The sequence below is a fragment of the Lolium rigidum genome, chromosome 2, assembly GCF_022539505.1.
Source record: "Lolium rigidum isolate FL_2022 chromosome 2, APGP_CSIRO_Lrig_0.1, whole genome shotgun sequence".
Classification (NCBI taxonomy): Eukaryota; Viridiplantae; Streptophyta; class Magnoliopsida; order Poales; family Poaceae; genus Lolium; species Lolium rigidum.
In genome coordinates this window covers 22,656,724-22,680,880 of record NC_061509.1, presented here as the reverse complement: position 1 = coordinate 22,680,880, position 24,157 = coordinate 22,656,724, and the positions used below count along the sequence as shown (strand labels likewise).

The 24,157-nt window shown below is 51.3% G+C and overlaps 1 protein-coding gene across 1 annotated transcript; it reads left to right on the top strand.

Moving 5' to 3' along the window:
- Positions 1 to 21,223: 21,223 nt before the first annotated feature.
- Positions 21,224 to 24,058, top strand: LOC124689342 (F-box/LRR-repeat protein At4g14103-like). Its single transcript, XM_047222890.1, has 6 exons — positions 21,224 to 21,249; positions 21,369 to 21,455; positions 21,564 to 22,488; positions 22,657 to 22,818; positions 22,901 to 23,054; positions 23,767 to 24,058. The coding sequence occupies exons 1-6, from the start codon at positions 21,224 to 21,226 to the stop codon at positions 23,778 to 23,780; spliced, it is 1,368 nt and encodes a 455-aa protein (XP_047078846.1). The 3' UTR covers positions 23,781 to 24,058.
- The last annotated feature ends 99 nt before the right edge of the window (positions 24,059 to 24,157 follow it).

Below are 24,157 nucleotides of genomic sequence, written 5' to 3'. Positions count from 1 at the left end.
TGATGAATTTAACTCTTCAGTTTTGGTATGGTTGCGCGGCTATCACCAAGGAGCATGTGGTTTTTTTTTTTTGTAGATCTTCGGCTCTCGATCAGTGAATTGTTGTTCGATGCTTCGACCTATCAAGCATGTACAGCTTGATTTGCAAGGGTGAGTTCGCAATTTTAGATACTCACCCTCACTAGTGGAAAACAGGGCTTCCGTGGGAGCCTTTTGTCGCGGGCGCGCCTGCACCCGCGACAAATGGCCTGGCCACGTCGCCCCGAAACCATGTGGAGCGCGCGGAGGCTTTTGTCGCGGCCTTTTGTCGCGGGCCGTATTACGACCCGCGACAAAAGGGTTAGGAGCGACGTGGCCACCCCTTTTGTCGCGGGCCGTAATACGGCCCGCGACAAAATGCCCCCCCCCTATATATATAGAAGCAGCCAGCCACCCCCCCCCCCCACCTCATTTTTTCCTTGGTGGTGAAGGTGGAGGTGTATGCTAGCTCATTTTTTCTACATGTGCACAAGAGGTGTTTGATGGAATGCTTGTGAGAGGGATGCCACTTGGTTTTATTTGATAAGATTTCTCCTTTTTTTGATCCTAAAAGGTTAGCAACTATTTTCTCGACTATATATATATGCATAGTCCGTACAATACTAATTTTAGCAAGGTGATTGCATCCGATACATATATAATTGTACTTATGATGCGGATGAGTCATCCATGGATGTACGGTAACCGATGTGCCCCCGCTTTCGGAGAGGGCGTGAATTCTTTTCCTGCTTGTGGCCGAGGCCAACAAGTCGAAGCAAGGTTTTATGTGCTGTCCATGTCTAAAATGTAAGAACGAGAAGGATTACTCTTGCTCAAGAGACATTAAGAGCCACCGCTTCGGTTTGGATTCATGTCCAGCTATAATGTTTGGACCAAGCACGGAGAAGAAGGGGTTATGATGGAAGACGGCGATGAGGAAGAAGATAATGATGACCAGTACCGATCTATGTTCTCTGAATGCTTTGATACCGCAATGGACGACAATGAAGAAGAAGGAGGTGAAGAACGGGCATCGGATGATCCCGTTGATGATGATCTTCGTCGGGCCATTTCGATGCAAGAAGAGACCGTGGCACGGATAAGGAGAGGTTGCGGTTCGACAAGATGTTAGAGGACCACCACAAATTGTTGTACCCGGGTTGTGAAGATGGGCATAGAAAGTCTGGGTAGCATATTGGAATTGCTGAAATGGAAGGCGAGAGGTCGGTGTGACTGACTCGGGATTTGAGAAATTGATGATAATATTAAAGAAGTCGTTTCCAAGAAATAATGAATTGCCCGTCGATACATATGAAGCAAAGAAGCTTGTCCGCCCTCTAGGATTAGATGTGCATAAGATACATGCATGCATTAATGACCGTATCCTCTACCGCGGTGAGAAGTACGAGAATTTGAATAAATGCCCGATATGTGGTGCATTGCGGTATAAGATCGGAAAAGATGACCCCGGTGATGTTGAGGGCGAGCCACCCAGGAAGAGGGTTCCTGCGAAGGTGATGTGGTATGCTCCAATAATACCACGGTTGAAACGTTTGTTCAGAAACAAAGAGCATGCCAAGTTGTTGCGATGGCACATGGAAGAACGTAAGAAAGACGCGATGTTGAGGCACCCCGCTGATGGTCGGCAGTGGAGAAACATCGGGAGAGAGTTTTCGGATTTTGCGAGGTGAGGCAAGGAACTTATACTTTGGTCTAAGTACGGATGGCATGAATCCTTTTGGGGAGCAGAGCTGCGATCACAAGCACCTGGCCCGTGACTCTATGTATCTACAACCTTCCTCCTTGGTTGTGCATGAAGCGGAAGTTCATTATGATGCCGGTGCTTATCCAAGGCCCAAAGCAACCGGGCAACGACATTGATGTGTACCTAAGACCATTAGTCGATGAACTTTTGGAGTTGTGGGCCAAACCAGGTGTACGTGTGTGGGATGAGCACACGGAGCAAGAATTTGACCTACGAGCGTTGCTATTCGTAACCATCAATGATTGGCCTCGCTCTCGATAACATTTCAGGACGGACGAACAAAGGATACAATGCATGCACACACTCGTTTAGATGAGACTGAAAGTAAATATTTGGGAAAAAGCGGAAAAGTTGTGTACCCGTTCAATCGTCGTTTCCTTCCGCGCAAGCATCCCTTAAGGAAAAAAGGCAAGCATTTCGATGGCGAGGCGGACCGCCGTCCGAAGCCTGTCCCCCGTAGTGGTGCTGATATATTTGACATGGTCAAGGATTTAAATGTTATCTTTGGAAAGGGTCCAGGCGGTCGACCTGTTCCGAAAGACGATGACGGACACGCGCCCATGTGGAAGAAGAAATCTATTTTCCGGGAGCTAGAATATTGGAAAGTCCTGGAAGTCCGCTCCGCAATCGACGTGATGCACCCGACCAAGAATCTTTGTGTGAATATTCTAGGTTTTCTGGGCGTGTATGGAAAGACAAAAGATACAACGAAGCACGGGAGGACCGGGAACTTCATAAAGGACGAAACGGCAATCATCCAGGGCGGTTTGTAGGGCCTGCCAGCCTATGCTCTTACCAAACAAGAGAAGGAGATCTTTTTTGAAGCCCTATTCGGTATCAAGGTTCCGTCCGGTTTCTCGTCGAATATAAAGGGGATAGTAAATATGAAGGAGAAAAAATTCCAGAACCCGAAGTCCCATGACTCGTCACGTGCTTATGACACAATTGCTTCCGATTGCATTGAGGGGACTTCTACCGTGAAAATGTTCGACTAGCCATTGTGAAGATATGTGCATTCCTGAACGCAATTTCTCGGAAGGTAATGGATCCGGAAACTTTGTCGGGATTACGGGAAGATGTGGTCCAATGTATTGTCGGCTTCGAGTTGTTGTTCCCACCATCCTTCTTCAATATTATGACGCACCTCCTCGTTCACCTAGTTGAAGAGATTAGAATTCTCGGTCCTGTATTTCTACACAATATGTTCCCCTTCGAGAGGTTCATGGGAGTCTTAAAGAAATATGTTCATAACCGAGCTAGGCCGGAAGGAAGTATCTCAAAGGGCTACGGAACCGAGGAGGTCATTGAGTTTTGTGTTGACTTTCTTCCCGACCTTAAGCCGATTGGTGTTCCCGAATCTCGGTATGAGGGGAGGCTGACTGGAAAAGGCACACTAGGAAGGAAAACAACGGTGTGGAGGGACAAGATTTCTTTCAATCAAGCGCACTACACGGTTCTATACAATTCCAGCTTGGTGGCTCCGTACATCGAGAAACATAAGAATGTTTTACGAGAAATAAACCCGGGCCAGCCCGAGTCCTTGATTACACGTCAACACATGAATACCTTCGGCGGTTGGTTGCAAAGACATCTCATTAATGACCCATCCGCGGTGGAGCAGCTGTACTTGTTGGCCAGGTTACCATCTTCAAACATATGTACATTCCAAGGGTACGAGATAAATGGGAATACATTTTACACGATCGACCAAGATAAAAAGAGCACCAACCAAAACAGCGGTGTCCGCTTCGATGCAACAGACGAGAATGGGCAGACCACCACATATTATGGATACATAGAGGAGATATGGGAACTTGACTATGGTCCCACTTTTAAGGTCCCTTTGTTTCGGTGCAAATGGGTGAAGCTCAGCGCTATACATATTGACGATAAGTACGGTATGATAACAAGTGGATCCCAACAATCTTGCGTACCTGGACGAGCCTTTTGTCCTAGCCGGCGAGGTGGCTCAAGTTTTCTACGTGAAGGACATGTCTAGCAAATCAAGAAAAAGAAATCAACAAAAGAATACATCAATCGAGGAGCCAAAGCGCCACATAGTTCTTTCGGGGAAAAGAAACATCGTGGGAGTGGATGACAAGACAGACATGTCGGAAGATTATAATAAGTTTAAAGAAATTCCGCCCTTCACGGTGAAAATTGACCCAAGCATCTTGCTAAATGATGAAGATTCTCCATGGCTACGGCGTAGAAGATCACAACACTAGATGGCGATGTAATAATGTATTCTTCATATATAGTTCCCAAGACAATCTCTACATTTATGTAATAATGAAGATTAAACTGTGCTTGGCTTGTTGATCTGCTTGGCAAGGCGTATCGATGCTCCTTTTATAGGCACGGCACCGCTTCTACTTTGTCTTATTCCTTCGACAGGCCGTCGTGCGCTACATGCTTTATCTCATCGAGCAGTGCGTCCACCCACGCGTCCTTATCCCGCCGACACCTTTAGTCGCGGTTGCAGCCCACCAACCGTGACAAAAGGTTACCGACACATCCTTATTATCCTGCCGACATCTTTAGTCGCGGTTGCAGCCACCAACCGTGACAAAAGGCCCTCCTAGATAAGCCTCCCCGGTCTTTTATCGCGGTTTGAGCCTCCACCCGGGATGAAAGTTTCGCGCGCCACTTCGTTCCCGCCTATTTTCTTCCCGCATTCCCGCCATTTTTCCACTATATATATGTAGGCTTGGACTCTCATATCTCGCAAACCTCATCACTCTCTCCCATGGCTTCCATCGTATGTCTAACACCCCGGGAGGCGGAGGCGCTTTGCGCCTCGAACTACCCCTGCCCGCCCGGCTACCGCGTCCCGACCGGCTGGTTGCTCGAGCGTCGGAGGCGTACCGGTCCCTCCTATCCCTGTAGGTGTGCCACGCGAGATGGCCATCACGAACCACTACTATTTCGAGCTCACGCCTGAGCAGCGGAGGAATCCCCAGTGGCATCCCGACTACAACCCGACTTGGGACAGCTTCTTCATCAATCGGCGTGAGAGGGCGGTTGCCAGGTACGAGGAGGTCGGCCCGCCTCCTTCGAACTTCAACGAGGCCGGCCGTCGGACGTGGTGGCGCGGCCGGACTCTCCAGAGCGTCCTGGCCTATCGTGGCCCCCGCCTGCGCTACCCTCAATCCCAGCCCACGCGTGGTCATCCGCCGAGGTTCGACAACCGCGACCCCGATGCTAGCGACGATGACGTCGGCGACTTTGATGACTACAGTGGCGACGTGTATAGGACTAGGCACGACTATGATTGAATGGCTCCAACATTCGAATCTGGCCATGTATCTTATTTTTCAGTTGAGCTCGTACTTTAATTTCAGTTCAATCGTAATAAATTTCGTGTCAACCACTTTATTGAACAAAAACAACCGACAACGACTTTATAAACTAAATTTAAACTAATAGAACCGACAACGACTTTATTGAAATTACAATAAAATAGATAAATTACTAGTCTAGTCTCTACTCGTCGTCGGAGGTTGTCTCCGTCCAAAGGTCATCCCACCGAGGGTCGTTTTCGGTCCAAGTTGTATTCGAGTTCTCGAGCTCGAAGGCGGCGACGGCCCGACGGTGGCGCCTGTTGGACCTGCGTTGTGCCCTAAGGTTAGCAAAGAACGCGTCGGGGGACCGCGCCCTCCACCGGCGCATCAACCGCTCGTCGCGCTCGGCGATGGCGATCCTGCGGCTGCACCCGGCGATGCCGGCGACGGTCCTCGTCGGTGACGAGGCACGGTGGTGGCGCGAGGAACTCCGCCTCCTCTAGCGATTCAACATCCGGGAAGTTCATGTCGTGCCCTGGCCGCCGAAAGCGCCACGCCGCCGCGTCGTAAGCGCGCGCCGCCTCTTCCGGCGTGTTGTACGTGCCGAGGGTGAGGCGGAAGCCACCGGCGCGTATCTCGGCGGTGAACCTACCGCTCGGATGCACTCGAACGCCACGGAAACCGGACGCCCCTCGACGACATGGAGGCACCCCGGAGATGAATGAGCGGAGGCGGTGGCGACGTGTGGTTGCGCCCGGTTGCCCGCACTCGTCGCTCTATATAGCGCACGCGGGGCATGGCACGTGTCAGCGGTGGCTACACGTCGCACGCCGGCGTCGGCGGGGTGAGGCACGTGTCAGCGGTGGCTACACGTCGCACGCCGGCGTCGGCGGGGCGAGGCACGTGTCAGCGGTGGCTAAACGTCGCACGCCGGCGTCGGCGGGGTGAGGCACGTGTCAGCGGTGGCTACACGTCGCACGCCGGCGTCGGCGGGGCATGGCACGTGTCAGCGGTGGCTACACGTCGCACGCCGGCGTCGGCGGGGCGAGGCACGTGTCAGCGGTGGCTACACGTCGCACGCCGGCGTCGGCGGGGCGAGGCACGTGTCAGCATTTATATATGCGAGATGCAAATAGTTCTATGGATGTCATATTCATGTTCATTGGATTTTTCTGATCAATTTTCATATATAACACTTTTCTTTTTGAGTTACCATTTAAAAGTTATTGAAATAATAGTTTTTATTAAAAAAACAGAAAAACAAAAAACAAAAAAACAAAAAACAGGAAAAAACAGAAAAACAAAAACGGTCCAGGCCTGATCCGCGTCCAACGGCTCCGGGCCGTTGGATTCAAACGGCCGGAGCCGTTGGATGCGCTTCACGCGGATCGGCCGCCTCCCCCTCCCACCCCTTTGTCGCGGGTGGGGGCTTGACCCGCGACAAAGACCCCCTTTTGTCGCGGGTGGGGGCTTGACCCGCGACAAAGACCCCCTTTTGTCGCGGGTCAAGCCCCCACCCGCGACAAAAGGCCCTAGGTATAAATACCTACAGCCGCGGGCGGAGCCCCCACCCGCGACACCCGGAGCCATTTTCCTTAGCAAAAATCGCGCCGTCAGGCTGCCGAAATCCACCGCCGCCGCCGCCGGCCATCTTCCCCGCCTCCGGCCGCCGCCCCTGCCACTTCTGAGCCGCCTCTTCGCCGCCCCCGCCCTCTGCGCCACCTCCGCCACTCTGCGCCGCCTCTGCGCGCGCCGGCCGCGCCCTCTGCGCGCCACCTCCGACGAGATCTCGCGCGCGCGCCACCTCCGGCCGCCGCCTCCTCTGGGACACCCCCGGCCGCCGCCCCCTCTGCGCCACCCTCGAGAAGCAGGTAGCCGCCTCCTCTGAGCCGCCCCGCGCGGCCGCCGGTGCCGGCCGGCCATGCCCCGGCCGGCCTTTTTTTTTCGTTAAGTTTTTTCATTAAGTTTTTTAATTAAGTTAGTTAGTTTAGTTTAGTTAGTATTAGTATTTAGTTTTAATTAGTATTAGTTAGTTAGTATTAGTATTTAGATTAAATTTAGTATTAGTTAGTTAGTTTAAATTTTTGTAGATAGTTAATTCAAATTTCGAAGTTACTTAGTTTAAATTTTGTATTAATTCAAATCTTGTAGTTAGTTAGATTAAATTTTGTATTAATTTAAATTTTATATTAGTTAGCTTGTAAACAACCGACGCAAACACTCTCGCGAACAACACTCGCCGACACCGCTCTCCCTCTCGCGAACAACACTCGCCGACACCCCTCTCCATCTCGCGAACACTAGCCGACACCCCTCTCCCTCTCGCGAAAACCATCGAAGCCGCAACTCCCTCTTCTCTCCCTTCTCGCGAACAACACTCGCCGACACCCCTCTCCATCTCGCGAACACTAGCCGACACCCCTCTCCCTCTCGCGAAAACCATCGACGCCGCAACTCCCCTCTTCTCTCCCTTCTCGCGAACAACCGACGCCGACACCCTCTCTCTCTCTCTCTCTCTCTCGCACACACGCGTCGCCGACACCCTCTCTCCCTCTCTCGCAAACACGCGTCGCCGACACCCTCTCCCTCTCGCAAACACGCGTCGCCGACACCATCTCCCTCTCGCAAACACGCGTCGCCGACACACTCTCCCTCTCGCAAACACGCGTCGCCGACACCCTCTCCCTCTCGCAAACACGCGTCGCCGACACCCTCTCCCTCTCGCAAACACGTGTCGCCGATTAGGGTTAGGGTTTGGTTTGTGTTTGATTAGGGTTAGGGTTTGGTTTGTGTTTGAACATTTACTTATCGATTTAATTCTTTTGCGTAAACAATGGATCAATTCGAACGGGACTTGGAACAGGAAGACATATTCGCGGACATAATCCGCGATGGTACAGAAGCCGACCGAGCCGGCTCCGGTGATGGAGAAGCCGACGGCTCCGGTCATGGAGAACCCGACGGCTCCGGTGACGGAGAAGCCGACGGCTCCGGTGACGGAGAAGCCGACGACGGCTCCGGTGACGAGGTATTAATGGAATTCTATATGTACATATGTATTGAGGCATTAGTATAGAGGCATTAATGCAATTCTATATGTATTCTCTTAGGCCTCCGAAGATAAGATAGAGAAACGAGGCCCGGCAAAGAAGTTGACCAAGAAAGACCACTTCACAATTGAAGCTATATCACCGGAAGGCCAACCGGTGGTACCCGAGAATGTCGGAGTGAAGTTCAAAAATCGGGGCGGAGTTGTGGTTAGAGATCGTGTCCCGATCACCGTCGGAGAATGGAACAAGACGAAGAATGTGTCCGAAAATCAGGTTGCCGATAGGTACAAAGACACACTTTTCGGAGACCTGATGGCACATTTCACTTTGCCGGATTTGGGATCGGAGTCCGAGAATGCTAAGCAGCGAGAGCTAGTGAAGAAATGGGCTCTTAAGAAGATGGGGGAACTTTTCCAGGCGTATAAGAACCGAGTTATGGAAAAATTATAAGAAAGACAAGAAGCCTCCATTATTCGAGAACTACCTAGCGAAGCAGGAGCATAACTCGGGAAGAATTTGTGAGGTACAAAGAATCGAGAGGAGGTCTGTGAACCCGTCGACGAAAAACAAGAAGAATGCAAGCGAGAAGAAGTATCACCATCATACGGGGCGAGGGGGCTACGGAAGAGCCATGCCTAAGTGGGATGCACAAGAGGCCGAGATGGAGCCGAACGGGATCACTCCGAACCCACGCGAGAAGGATGGGACACAAGGGCTCGAAATTGGTTCCTCGCGCATGGCCGTGAGTATGACATGAAGACAGGGAACATTGTTGAAAGTGACACCGGGGTTAGGGTACCCAGGCAAAAATGGATTGAAGTGACGACAGATATAAAGGCGGGAAAACTAAAGTTTGCTCCCGATAGAGAGAAAGACTCTGCCGACGCTTGTCCTCGGTAATCCCGAGAAGGGAGGACGAACAAGAGGCTTCGGCCCTAGTGTTCCGTGGTCGCTTGGGTTTCCGGCCGACGCGGAGACTTATAGAAGCCGAGCAAGAGCTAAACAACGCCAGCTGGAGGTGCAGAATGACCAGATGGCCGAGTTCCAACACCGACTTGACCAGCAGCAGCGGGAGCTTCAACAGCAGCAGCGGGAGATAAATGAACTAAAAGGACAGCGCCCGCGGATAATACCGCTGAAATATCTCGGCGACGAGACAGACGAGCCGTGGCCGACTCGGAGGCCCCTCCTACACGGATGATGATAGATGCCGGTCCCGGCGACCCCTTGGATGGAATCAAGGAGCAAACACCTTGTGATCTCCATGAGGTGTTCGGGAAGGTTTCGTTAAGGTGGCGGTCGGCTATGTCTTACCGGCATTTGGACCTGAAGGTGAGCCGGCAACATGGCATGGCAATCCGATTCCAGCCTGGCTATGCTCGTGTCGGGGTGGATTCAGCTTGTCCCGTCGTGGGGGACATTGGAGCTCGATATCCCTGGAGGTGATGGGGGGCTTACACTCAGAGAGGTGCTGGGAGAAATCATTCTCTGGGAAAAGAAGAATATCAAGCTGCCAGGCTGGGTAGCACCTAGTACCGGTCGTCCCAGCGAGGTCACCATCACCTCCTCCAGGTGATCGCAGGCCACCATCACCTCCTCCTACTGATCACATGTCGCCACCATCACCCCGTGGGTACGACGTCGACCACGACATCGGTAGTCCATCTCCATCTCCAGCGCCGCCGCCTCCGCCCAAAAAGACTCGGAATGCACCCAGCCGGAAGCGTTTCAAGAGTCCTGTCCCCAAGAGGTCGCCCCTCCCAAAAGTACCAAAGGTTCCTCCCCCCGTCCTTACGATCGTACCTCGGAGGAAAATGATGCCATTGTTAAGAAAATCAATTATGATTTTTTTCATAAGCCAAAACCTCCAGGCGCGAGCCATACACGGAGAAGCAAATAGCATATGTTACTAGTTTTCTGAACACACCATCGCAGTATGACTTACACGAGAAGAAGGATGACTATACACGCACTCTTGCGAAGGTAATTGACACAAAGAATGCTGAAAAGGCTAAGGAGAAGGACATTGCCGGCACGAGCAAATCATCGGCTAGAAGTGCAACCGAGAATAAGTCAACTTCAACAAGTGCACCCCTCAAGGCCAAGCAAACGACAAAAGGCAAAAAGAGAAAGGAAGTTCCACTCCTCGGTGCTCAGCCCAAACAATCGATCCCAGGCACTCAAAGTGCTTAATGTTCCCAAGCTGTACCAGGAACATGGTGGTTTCGATATGGAAGAAGCTGCAAAGCTAGCGGCTGCCTGTGACGTTACCGTGGAGGAATTGCTGTCTCGCAGCAGATGCTGCAGCACTCCACTGCTGATATAGCTCCTAAATTTGTCTACGGGGCCGACTTGGTCAGCACGAGAGCAGCTGCTTAAACTGCCAACACATATGCGGAATTTGCATCGGTGGTACCTTGATGCATGCAAGGAGAACATAAGGTTCATCGTGGCGAGTATACCATGGGAATATTACTACCGAAAGGAGGAGATCCATATTGAGATGAATGAACTCGGCGAGTTATTCAATCTAGATGCCCTCGACAAATCTCTCATGAGTTGCTATTGCTTGTAAGTTGTTAACTACATATAAGTTCATTTTCATTCAGTTCATGTTCGTTTTCATTGCATATATATACTCATTATATCTTATGTGTTCTCTTATGCGGACCGAAGATCAGTGAATGCAAAAGTAATAATATTATCAATATTGGGTTTATTGACCCGGATAAAGTACATGTTCAAACGGTAAAGCTTAATGCCCAAGAAACGGGGGAAACCTACTAAGGTTTTTGGGGAGCAATATTTCGTGATTCAATATTGTTTCCTTACAACTACGAGTGAGAGTCTTAATGATCTTTATGCACATTCAATTTTTCTTACTCGATGTTAAGTGTAATTCCCGACGTATATGCATAACATGTGCAGCTTCCACTGGATTCTACTAGACATTCAACCTGATAAGGGAATAGTTGAGGTAAAAGACCCACTGAGTAGAGGCGTGGACGGGTTCCAGGACTTGCAGAAGTTGTTGACTGCCAAAACCCACCGGCGGGCAGCGGCCTTGTCAACACCGTAGAGCCGGGAAGAGCCTAGAGCTGCGGCTGGCTGAGACCCCTCCGAGCAACGGCCCGCAATGCTCTTCTGGTCACACGCGGCGTTGCGAAGTGCAAGGGCGTGCCACCCGACCTATACCCGGTCGGGAAGGTGATGAAGATGTCTCGCTTAGTTTCTGCGGGGCATACATGTAAACGTTAAATACGAGCCTCGATCGGCTCTCGGGTTATCCCGTGAATCGGCTCAAAGAGCCGATCCACCCATGATCCGTACGGGGTGCACGAATACTTGGTGGTCCTGCTTGATCAAGATGAAGCTAATGAGATCTACGACGATTTAGGGTTTTCACCGCATAATCGGATCATCCTACTCCAGGTTGGGCCTTGCGGCCACGCACGGTGCTCATAAGCCGATCCTAAACAAGGCCAAAAAACCAACATGAAGTTGATCCTAGGAACATCCCGTTTAGGACTTGCGAACGCCACCCTACGTGCCACTGGATCCTCCCCCTTTGTAAGGCCTAACTATTGCAGATATTAAACTAATCCTTGTAGAACAAGGAGCAATCGTAACGGATCAGATCTACTAAATAATGATCAAGCGGGGTGCCGCCCCCACACCCGAGATAGGCGTGAGGGCGGCTAGATATGCAAGGGTTGCACTACGTAAGCATGCTTAAACGAAGAACAATGCTAACCCTAACACATCTAATGATAACTACGTTGCTCGCCATCAAAAACGCTTCGATACGAGCAACGCATGAACAACGTGGGGCTTGTGCTGCCTAGATCGCAAGATGCGATCTAGGCAGACATGTCGCTTACCCGATAGAAACCCTCGAGACGAAGGAGTTGGCGATGCGCCGAGATTGGTTTGTTTTTGGGGTTGAACGTGAGTTGTTGTTTATTCCATAAACCCTAGGTACATATTTATAGTCCAGCGGACTTTCTAATGTGGGCGTGCACTAAACCGTGCACGACTAAGATTCTATCTCTAAACTAAAATAGATCTAATATGTTACAGATACACGGGCAATTAAGCCCAGCTTGGTATAAAAGGCCGATCCACGTATTCCTTCATGTATAGATATCTTCCGGTCATCTTGATCGCGGCCCACCTCTGACTTGGTCAAATTCTGGTGATAACACATGCCCCCTGGTTCTGGAAATGATAATTTCAAAACCACTCTGTTTTTTCCCTCAGAGGGGTCGTATCACGGCAGAGCGGAACTGTCGCAGCATGCCTCATCATGACGACTTGCCTTCCCAACTTCTCTGCACGATTTGACAGTTTTGGCACCATGTCCTCGAGAACTGCTCGGAAATTAAAAAACCCCCACCTCCTTTTATTTAGCCGCAACGAACAGTTCTCTTCTTTACCCCTTCCGCAGTGGCGCTCCAAAAAACCCTCCCCCGTAACCATGTCCTCTTCCTCTTCCTCTTCTTCTTCGTCGGATCTTTCCCACGTGTCCTCTCCCATCCGAGAGTCGACGCCCTCGTGGGGTACGCAAGTGGCGTACGACATCCTTGCCCCGACAAAGTGGGACAAAGAGGACCATGACTCCTCCGTCTGGTCCGAGGATGACAAATCCCAAACCGACGGGGAGAGCGACCTCCGCTTCCTTGCCGACGAGGAAGCGGTGGTGGAGAGCGAAGACGACCGCCTCTCCTGGGCGGACTTCACCACCTCCGAGGAGGTGAAGGAGGAGGGAGAGGAGGAGGAGGATGAAGACAGCTCCTCCGACGAGCCGCCGGCCAAACGCCGCCACCTCTGGCCCGGAAACTTCAGCGACGTCGATAGTGACGACGATGCTGACGAAGAGGATGAAGACGACGAGGGTCCTATCGGTGGCCGCTGGAGCAGCGATGACGAGCCGGCAGGGAGCAGCGCCGGCAGTGGCGATGACGACGACGACGAGGGCAGCAGCGGCCCCTAGATAGGGTCTTAGCATAGGGCTAGCGAGAGCGGACGGGGCAATGTATCCCCCTGGTCTTTCCTTTTGAGAGCAATCAGCTCTTCTCTCGTAAGAAATCCGGCTCATCAATGAAGAAATTCCCCAACTCGATTTTGCCGATTCCCTTTATGATAATTTAGCCGATTGTCTTCCCTCCTGATTCTGCCGATTGCCACACTGGACAATGCCCAACAAGCCGATGGCATCGCATCGGTCTCCCACACTAGATTTCGAGATAGATCCACCCAGACCCAAACTCCTTGCCACACAAGGCCAAGCCCTACTCGCGCGAATCCACAGATCTCACTCAAGATGACATGTTGGACCTAGCGGCGAACTCCTGAAATAACGTCAGGTCTCCTTTTCATTATCCTCTCCGAATTCTGCTCGTTCAGCTCCGACAGCTTCCTTCTACAATAAACACTCGTCTTTTGAACGAGCCGTCACGAAGAGTGGGCCCACTTTGACAGAGTTGGTTAGACCTCGAGGGCGAGCTGCCCCCCGAGCCTCAGCCAAGGCGAGGATGAAGGACGGATCATCACCATTGAGATTTCGGGGCGGGCTCAACCTTGTCCAAGAGAGCTATCCCGCAGGGCCACCAGCCGATCACCTCCCTTCCGTTGAGGGTTCATACAGCCGATCCAGCAGGCTATGATAATTTTGCAACATAAGCACCATTCTTCAGGTAACTTGTGGTGCGTAGTTCGGCCGATCCCAACGACATCGGCTCCCGGAGCGGAGACCTTCAAGGTGAGCTGCCCCCCGGGCCTTCAAGGTGAGAATAGCAGCGAGCCGATCACGTCAATCATCCTTGGTTTCCAACTCGCAACGCCGTATCAACCGATTCAGAACAAATCGGCTCTTTAAAGTGAGGGAATTTCAGGACGAGCCGCCCTCCCCGAGCTTTTTCAGTCCAAACCTTGCGCCTCGCTGATCAGATCAGCTCATCATCTTCGGCAGGCTGAAGCGACTTCCGGTGAGAACGTCTTCGCATTTCTGACACCCTCCAGACTCTTGGAGGGAACTAGCCCCCCTGCTCTTAAGTCGATGTCTATGCATCGGCTATTCCTGAAAATTTTCGAATTTTTTTCGGCCGACTTGTGTATCGGCCCCCATGCTCCAATATCCACCATCAAAGGATGAGACTCTTCCACTGCATACCCTCATGTTTTATCCACTTGGGCGCCCCTCCGAGCCGATTCTGTCAAGAGATTTGATGACATCGGCTCTGGAGGACCGTGAATGTGTTGAACCCAGGCAGTATGGATGGTGAGGATATTCGCGGCCGATTACTGGAATCGGCCTCCACGCTGTTTGCTCAGTGAAGGTTTTGTACTGTTCCTTCATAGACCCTTGGGGCCGATCACAAGGATCAGCCTCGACAAACTTGCACATCGCTTGGCTTCAACTACATGGCCAGGCCGGTGGATAAAACTAGCTTAACCCTTCCCTTTGTCACATCGATGCGCTCGCAGTCGTCCAATTTGATGCCTGAGAGGGGTTCTTGGCCTCGCTGCTTCCCATGCGTTCATGCCGGCCGTTGAAACTTCGGCCGAGTCGTCGGCTTGGACGACCTCTACCTCATCACCATCCCACCGTATTATGCATTGGTGCATCGTGGAGGGAATGCAGCGGTTGGCGTGGATCCAATCTCTTCCCAGAAAAACAAGCATAACCGCTCGTGCTATCGACGATAAAGAACGCCGTAGGGATGGTTTTTCTTCCTACGGTCGGATCCACATTCAGAACTCCTTGTGCCTCAGACGCTTGGCCGTTGAAGTCGCTCAACGTTACGTTGGTTTTGATTAGATCCGAACTCGAGCGCCCCAGCCGACGTAGCATAGAGTACGGCATGATGTTAACTGCCGCTCCGGTGTCCACCAGCATCCTGTTCACAGGCCTCCCATCGATATATCCTCGTAAGTACAGGGCCTTCAGATGCCTGTAGCTCCTGTCTCGTGGCTTCTCGAAGATAACCGGCCGTGGGCCGCAGTCAAGTTGTGCCACGGATGTCTCATCTGATCCTGGAGCACTGAACTCCGACGGGAGGATAAACACCATATTTGTGCCAGCCGGATGTTTCATCATCGGCTTTTCTCTCGCTCGGGCGCCACTCTTTTCTTTGTGGCTCACCCTCCTCGTCCGGGGTTCGCAGAATTTTGGCGGCCAGATCAGGCCGTGCCTTCCTTAACGTGCGCAGGTATAATCTTTCAGTTTCTTCCAACTCACGCAGACGCTGGACTTTCTGCTTCTGGGAACGGCTGAGCCCATCAGGGCACCATCTGGGCTGATGATATTTGTATTCTTCACCACCGTCCTCCAGCTCCTCGAGATCTCCCATCTGAGGGGACTCAGCACGCTTGTTCCGATGCGGGAAAGGCCCTAGCCGGCTGAACACAGACACGTTAGCGGCACCCTTCTTCCTTTGTTTGCATTCTGGGCAGTCCTCGATTGTTGGCAATCGGCTCATCCCTGAGTCCCAGCAATGTTTGAAGAACGGGCAGTCCCAGTGCCTATCCATGTCACTCTGCCCCCTTGGCTTCCCTTCGGCGCGACGATCGTACCCGTTGTTGCTTCTACCATGTTGGCGGTACCTTCCGACCTCGGCATCAGACCGGAAATTCCTTTCATCGTCGGCGTCGTAGCGCCGACGTCGGTCGTGGTGTTGCTCGTATTTGTTGAGAGGGTGCTTGGAGTGTGGGCGTTGATACCGCATGCTCCCTATTCCCCCTCTTGCCAGGTACCGCCTGTCCTCACCTCGGGGTTGGTCGCGCGGATCGGCTCCCTTTTCATCCTTGCCACGGGAGTGGCTGCTTTCCGTTTCCTCTTTGTCATGGCGGCTTGCAGATCCTGCCACATTGACACCAAAGGAAAACTTTGGCCGATCTATGGGGTGGCTGAGATCCACCGTGTCGACACCGGGGCCCGGACGTGGGTTTCTACCAAGCCTGATACCGTGCGGCCGGGTCTTCTCAGCGGAGCCGATGAGTCCGGTTCCAAGGGTTGCCTTGATCCCGTCATGTTTCCTTCTGAGCTCCTTGGGCAGATCCCCATGCTTCAGAGACTTGGTGCGCTCCTCTAACGGGGTGGAGAGATCTCTCCCATCAAGTGCGCCTTCGGGCGTGGAGCCCCTCCCCCTGACGCCATGGGAGTGGGTTCGGTGGGAAGAGCCGAAGAGTGCGGCTTCGAGGATGGCTTTGATCTCGTCGCATGTGACTGGCGTGCCGTCCGCCATCTCAGATGTAGATGGCGATGTGGTAGATGCAGACGATTGTCCCACCGGGCGTGCCGAATGTGTTGACTGCCAAAACCCACCGGCGGGCAGCGGCCTTGTCAACACCGTAGAGCCGAGAAGAGCCTAGAGCCGCGGCTGGCCGAGACCCCTCCGAGCAACGGCCCGCAATGCTCTTCCGGTCACACGCGGCGTTGCGAAGTGCAAGGGCGTGCCACCTGACCTATACCTGGTCGGGAAGGTGATGAAGATGCCTCGCTTAGTTTCCTGCGGGGCATACATGTAAACGTTAAATACGAGCCTCGATCGGCTCTCGGGTTATCCCGTGAATCGGCTCAAAGAGCCGATCCACCCATGATCCGTACGGGGTGCACGAATACTTGGTGGTCCTGCTTGATCAAGATGAAGCTAATGAGATCTACGACGATTTAGGGTTTTCACCGCATAATCGGATCATCCTACTCCCAGGTTGGGCCTTGCGGCCACGCACGGTGCTCATAAGCCGATCCTAAACAAGGCCAAAAAACCAACATGAAGTTGATCCTAGGAACATCCCGTTTAGGACTTGCGAACGCCACCCTACGTGCCACTGGATCCTCCCCCCCTTTGTAAGGCCTAACTATTGCGGATATTAAACTAATCCTTGTAGAACAAGGAGCAATCGTAACGGATCAGATCTACTAAATAATGATCAAGCGGGGTGCCGCCCCACACCTGAGATAGGCGTGAGGGCGGCTAGATATGCAAGGGTTGCACTACGTAAGCATGCTTAAACGAAGAACAATGCTAACCCTAACACATCTAATGATAACTACGTTGCTCGCCATCAAAAACGCTTCGATACGAGCAACGCATGAACAACGTGGGGCTTGTGCTGCCTAGATCGCAAGATGCGATCTAGGCAGCATGTCGCTACCCGATAGAAACCCTCGAGACGAAGGAGTTGGCGATGCGCCGAGATTGGTTTGTTTTTGGGGTTGAACGTGAGTTGTTGTTTATTCCATAAACCCTAGGTACATATTTATAGTCCAGCGGACTTTCTAATGTGGGCGTGCACTAAACCGTGCACGACTAAGATTCTATCTCTAAACTAAAATAGATCTAATATGTTACAGATACACGGGCAATTAAGCCCAGCTTGGTATAAAAGGCCGATCCACGTATTCCTTCATGTATAGATATCTTCCGGTCATCTTGATCGCGGCCCACCTCTGACTTGGTCAAATTCTGGTGATAACAGAAGTTGCTCCAAGTGTAATTTCCTTCATCGCCGCGCTTTATCATTCGTGAGATATCAATTAATTATCCACTCATTCAATCATTCTTTTGCCTGGCAGGGCTTGGACCGCTTTCAAGAGACATCGTAAGAACGAAACCCAGGCGGAGAAGCTAACATTTACTCCTGTACCGTGCCCCCGGCAGCCACAAGGGACGAATCTATGTGGATACTACGTTTGCGAGTCCATTCGCATGTTAACCACCGAGAAGCAGAACAATAATAAATTCAACGTAAGCAATAACATTCACAACTTTATTTATTATCATCAATATTTCGTTATCAAGACCGATATAGTCATACTCATCTCATTTTCGTATATAGGTCGACTTCATGCGGGACGGACTCCAACCAAAGGAACACGCACTAGGAATCGCGGGGAAGCTGGCGGGACTTTTGATTAAAGATGTACTAAACAACAAAGGCTTGTTTAGTCCAAATAGATGCTCTACCTCCAAATAGACGGTCGTTAGTACCGCTTGTCGATCGTGAGCTAAATGTATATATATATGTAAGGGCTACATGTAAAGAGGAATCGACTTTTGCTTCCAACATTTGTTTGATCGATCTATATATATATATATATTGAATGAACGTGTACAATTTCTAGTAGCGTACAAATATATGCAACTTTTATTTTCGAACGAAAAAAATGATATAACAGGCGGTCGGTGGCGGGGGGAGGGGTGCTGCACCCCTCAAACCCTAAAGCGAAGCGTTGTGCGCGCGCCACGTAGAGGGCCTTTTGTCGCGGGTGGTAATACCGCCCGCGACAAAAGGCCTGTGCCCTGCGCGCCGAGCGGCTGCCACGTGGTGGACCTTATGTCGCGGGTCGTAAGTGACCCGGGATAAAAGGCCTCCCTTTTATCGTGCCTTGCTTGTCGCGGCTGGCCGCCCGCGACAAAAGGCCCTAACCACCCGGATCAAAAGGCCTGTTTTCCACTAGTGCCTATTGATTTTTGTAGACTTCTTTTACCAATGTCACGGTAGAATCTAGAGACATGGAAACACGAAAATGAACTAGGATGACCATCTCGAGAAGACATTAGAGCATCTCCATCGGGGAGCCCTAAATCGTCGCCGACAACAATTTGGGGATCGAGTCTAGAGAGAGAAACTTCTCACACCGACGGTTCCTATAAAAATCCACATCATCACGAGCCCAATAAAAGCACCGGTACGCACATGCAGCAAAACTCCACGTTAGATACCAACCAACAGGTCCACCCATCAGCCTCTAAATTCCCACCTACCTCTCTTTTCTCTCTCCTCTCTTCCACCAACATCACGGAATTTGCCATTGCTTGAAATCCCCGCCTGCCGTAGCCGCCGGGAAGGCCGACGGCAACGTCTCCTAGTGCCCCTCCTTGCTCTTCTCCGCCGCCGTTGACGGCAACCTCCCTGGTGGAGTGTTCGCCACCGCCGCCATTTTTTCGCTCCAAGGGAGGGTCGCCACGCGTGCACATCTTACGAGTCGCCGAGCTGCTGCAGCTGGTTGTGCAACAGCCACGTGGGTTCGCCGCCATGAACCTGCCGCCCGCTCTCCAGGGGCCTCGTCGCAAGCAACCACTGCATGCCCATGCTTTTTTTGTTGTTCCTAATTGCATGTCCAAGTTGAGTCGACCATCTTGATGCCACGAACTAGCAGCTAGTACTGCAAGAGAGCAGTGTCGCCCGGTCGAGGCCTTGATAGAGGACGTGATGGAGCCCTTGTGCAGGCCACATACGTCCAAGGCCTTGGGGTGGAGGAGGAAGGAAGCGGGAGCTCACCGCCACAGCAACTCCTCGACGGGATGGACGCGGAGCGACAATCGGTGGAGCGACAGAGGCTGCGGCGCGGGCTCGCGCATGGCATTGTGGATGCTTCCTGATGGTGTGCGCAGCAAGGCAGCCGACGGCGGCGCCGCCCTCCTCCTCGACGGTGACTATGTGTTGTGCCTCCACCGTCTCTTTTTTTTTCCTATGGGGAGTTGCTTTGGAGGAGTATCGGTGTGGGAACTAATTCTTTTTTTTTTTTTGAATAGTCACCCGGGGAGGGAGAAGACCCTCCACCTGAATTTGTATTCATTTTGCCTGTAAGGCTTTGCAGCCTATTACAAGATGGATTCAAGTGAACCAGAATTTTACATAGGGGAACTTGAGGGAAGACAAAACAAAAAAACGCACACCAACACACACACAACAAAGGAGGAGGGGGTAGGGTTAAAGGTGCACTTGAGAAGCACAACCGGGCGTGCTCGCACGACGACCATCACCAGAAAGACTGGCATAGGCATTGCATTTGAGGTGTGCCACCGCGCTATCGAAGGGCATCACAATCCCGAGACTTTGTAGACATCAGCACCACCACCTGCTTGCATGACGACTATCCCAGAAGGTGGCAAACTAGGAGCATATGAGGATCAACGAGTGAAGCTGGCATAGTCGAAGGGCCTAACTCCACCGAGAGAACGATGCAGACACGAAGCTCGCGCGGTTGATAGAGTGCCAGAACTGTGAGGAGTTTCTGCAACGCCATCGAAGGGCATCGCAAGACCGAGATTCCACCAGCGCCACAAACCTTGATCATGGACTCGGCCAAAGGGACAACCCCATGCACTTTGCGAGGTGAGGAGATGGCCTGCGCCATCGAAGGGGGCCGATCAGCCGAGACCGCACCAGTAACACGAAGCTCGCGGCAAAACCGCAACCATCACCATCGGATTTAGCCGAGCTTTGCACGACCAACAATAGCTGAAGTCGAGGGCACCAAACAAGCCCAAAAAATGCCGCCACCAGACAAGCAACACCTGGTTCACTTGCGACGCCTTCAACAAGGAAAGCGGCACCCACAGATGCCGTTGCCGCGGAGCTTTCGCTCGGAACCGCAGCAAGCAGCTGACATAGGTGCATCTCCACGACCACGCCCCCAACGAGGTTGAACGGCGCCAAGAAGCATCGCCGTGGATGGCTATGGCACAGACCAGAGCAGGGATTTCTCCCAGGAGACGCACCTCAACGGGAAGCCGCGTTGTGGTGCGCCGGTAGAGGCGGGAAGCTCCACCACCTACCGATCCGAGAGGCCGCAGTCCGCCAGGAAAGGAGCTGCAAACCACCGGCATAGTAGGGGGAGGGGGGAGGCCGTCGGCCAGACCTAGCCCCTGCGCATCGACGGATCTGGGACGCAGAAAAGACCCGTGGCAGCACAGGCAGGGGCTTCAGACGTGCAGCCGGACCTGGAGCGTGGAGCTCATCTCCGGCGCGAGCTCCAGGAGGGCGGCGACGAACCGGGGCGCGATCGCCGGCCAGCGGCCGAGGTGGAGGGGCGGAGCGAGGTGGGCGGGAGGGGCGGGGAGCGGAAGCTGCAGCTGCAGCTTGCCAGGGGACGAGTCCTGCCGCCACCAGCCGTCAGCGGGCTTTGCCCGTCGATGCGTGCCGGCGGCGGCGAGGGTCATGGTGGGGAAGGTGTGCAGCGGCGGTGAGTCTAGGGTTCCGCCCGAGCCACCTCACAGGGAGACGACGCGGGGGGTCTCTTTTCAAATGGGCACAAGATTCCTAATTCTTTTTTGACCGGCACTAGTAGTCAGCGACCCCAATATATAGTCGGTATGTGGGCTGCCGGCTATAATTTGGGGTCAGCGGTGAAGATGCTTAGTGTACTTTAGTATAAACTTAATTTTGTATCACATATCGTGGTTCGGCTTTCTCTATTCTAGTTTGATAGTACGAATTTGGACGTTCGCTAAATAAAAGCGCCGACAGACTTCAGAAGTTGAGAAGACAGAAGAAGTCCATCCACCGATTCTCCCTCGCGACTGGAAGTATCGGCGGCCAGGAGAGGTGTGGCTCCGGCGCTCCGGCGCTCCGCCGCCGCAAGGCATCGATCTGTTCTTCCCATCCCATCACACGCTCTCCATGCTCCTCGTTTAACAATTTATTGCCTCGCAGAGCCGTCGACGCCCGTCACCTGTTCGACGGAATGCCTCCTAGGAAGGAGCGCAAGAGTGCGCCGCCGGTGAGCGGCGTCGACCGCATCGGCGCCCTCCCCGACAGTATCCTCCACCACTTGCTCTCCTTCCTCCCAGCGCAGGCTGCCGTGCAGACTTGCGTGCTCGCCCGGCGGTGGCACCATCTTTGGAGGTCAACCACAGGCCTGCGCATCGTCGCCCTTGACGATGATTACTATGCTGATGTCGAAGAACTCCGGAAGTTCGTGGACCATCTTCTGATCCTGCGTGAGCGCACCGACCTAGACTCTGTCGAGATCGAATTCAATGAATTCTGTGAAGAAGACCAGCCCTATGTGAAGACGTGGCTCCGCTACGCTTTGATGTGCAAAGTTCGCACGCTCACCCTTCGTGTCGATGGCTCTAAATATTTCTACCTAGAAGACCTGCCTCTCGTCTCTCGGCATCTGGGAACATTAGACCTTGATGGCGTAGGCCTAAAAGCCGCCTTTCTTGATTTTGCTAACTGTCCAGTGTTAGAGAATCTGAAGATGACTTCTTGTCACATCTGTGCTGGCAAGATATCGTCTCGTTCCATGAAGCATTTGAGCATCACTAGCTGCCGCTCCGACTTGGATTGCCGTGTCCGTGTTTCTACTCCGGGCCTTATATCTCTGAAGCTAGTTGAATTTTCGGGTAGAACACCTTTACTTGAGAACATGGCATTGCTAGAGACTGCATATGTAGATCTTGCCCAAAATTACAAAGATGAATGTCTGAATTATCACTCTGGTGTTTCCTGTGGAGCTAATAATAATGCATGTGAGAATTGTGTTGCTATTAAAGACAATTGCAGCAGCGATTGTGTAGTTCTGGGTGGTATCTCAAGTGCTAAACACCTCAAGCTGCTATCTGGAAGTAGAAACGTATGACACTCGTCTTGATATTCCCTTTTGTGTTTCACTATCTGCAATAAACATATTATTACATATGCATCGCCATCACTTTGGGGGTGTCTTAGATTCTTTTAGATCATCATCTAGCATTGTCAGTATTGTTTCTTGATTTTCTTACTTTCTGTGTTTTCTTTCCAGTTCGTTTTCACAAGAGATTTGAAACACTGCCCTACATTTAGCAACTTAAAGACTTTGTTGCTCAACGAGTACTGGTGTGAAGCTCCTGATTTGGATCCACTAGCTTGCATTCTGAAAAACTCACCAGTTCTAGAGAAGCTCACTATTCAACCGTTGTCCAAGGTATAAATCTTCTAATTGGACAATTGTTGCAATATTAAAGTTATTATCGATTATCCATCCTCGTTAAATATTATTGCTGTAGGGACCAGCTCATAAAGTGGAAATGAAAGTATGCTACAGTTCAATGGAGCGACCGTCTGGAATATCCGAGCACCTTAACATAGTTGAAGTCAAGTGTAGTGTGGTCGATGAGAGAATTCTCAAAGTTTTGAAGTTCCTGTCTGCATTTAACATCTGTAAGCTAACCATAACATGTTCCATGCTTCCTGTATTTTGAAATTAGCTTTCATGTGTGGGGAAGAAACTAAGAAAGCAAGTAGTGAAGAAGAAAATTCTGAATTATGTAGCGAGGACAGTTTATAGGGACACAAAATTATTTTAGTCATGAATTTTTTTTGCCACTTCTGGTGAGGCACCAAAAGAAAAAAAAGGATTATAAGACGTTTATTTGCTGTGTAAAAATTTCCTTATCGTTTTGTTCGATACAATAGGCTGACTAGGTTTTGAACAGCTCCTTGCCCTTATGGGCTGACTTATTTGGCACTCAGTTTGCTTATCGTTCCAGCACTAAATTATTTGCCATTTTTAGACTTGCCTGGGAAGTCTTCACAGTTTGCATAACACATAACATGTCTAGTGCTGTAGGTTGTCATTGCTTGTTTCACATTTCGTTTACTATGAAGTAACTGATGACATTTTCTGCAATCTCTTTCTGGAGCAGTTCAGTTAGATCTTTAATGTTAGATTATCAGCCAGAAATGTCCGTATCATTTATAAAAAAAAGTTTGTGTCCAAATTCATGTTAAAATAAGTTGCACTTGGTAAAGTGAATCTCCTTCATATTTACTGAACTCTGTACTAGTATCTTCATTTTTATTGTTGTAACTGAAATTTCTTTCTCAGTGCAAATACACCAGACTCTTATAGTGTCTTTTCATTTGTGTACAGGCTTCAGTTTCTGAGTAAGCGTGACAAGATCTGGGCTGCCAGTGGATCTGCCATCCCCCCTTGGCTATTCAGAGATCCAAGGCTTAAGCGTATATGCTGTGTGGATGTTTCTATCTTGTTTTTTTGCTTGTGCATCTTATGCTGATTTGAGGTACGGTGTAGAATCCGTGATGCATACAACTTATGAACTCTAAAGAGTGAAGACTGCAGACCATCTGGCTAGACTTTGCTTTACCGTATCCTGTAATATCTATTGCACTTTCGGTTCATGCTTAATTTACTTAGCTCTGAAGACTGGTTAGTACTCTCTCTGCTTCGGTGCATAACTCATTTTGTTATACTCTCTCCATACTGTCCATACCGGTTTACAGGGCAATTACGTATTTCGAGA

Coding starts and splice junctions, on each gene's coding strand:
- LOC124689342 (XM_047222890.1), top strand. CDS start 21,224: ATGTGGGCTGCCGGCTATAATTTGGG. Junction 21,250..21,368: donor GCTGCCGGCTATAATTTGGG/GTCAGCGGTGAA, acceptor GCTAAATAAAAG/CGCCGACAGACTTCAGAAGT. Junction 21,456..21,563: donor AGTATCGGCGGCCAGGAGAG/GTGTGGCTCCGG, acceptor ATTGCCTCGCAG/AGCCGTCGACGCCCGTCACC.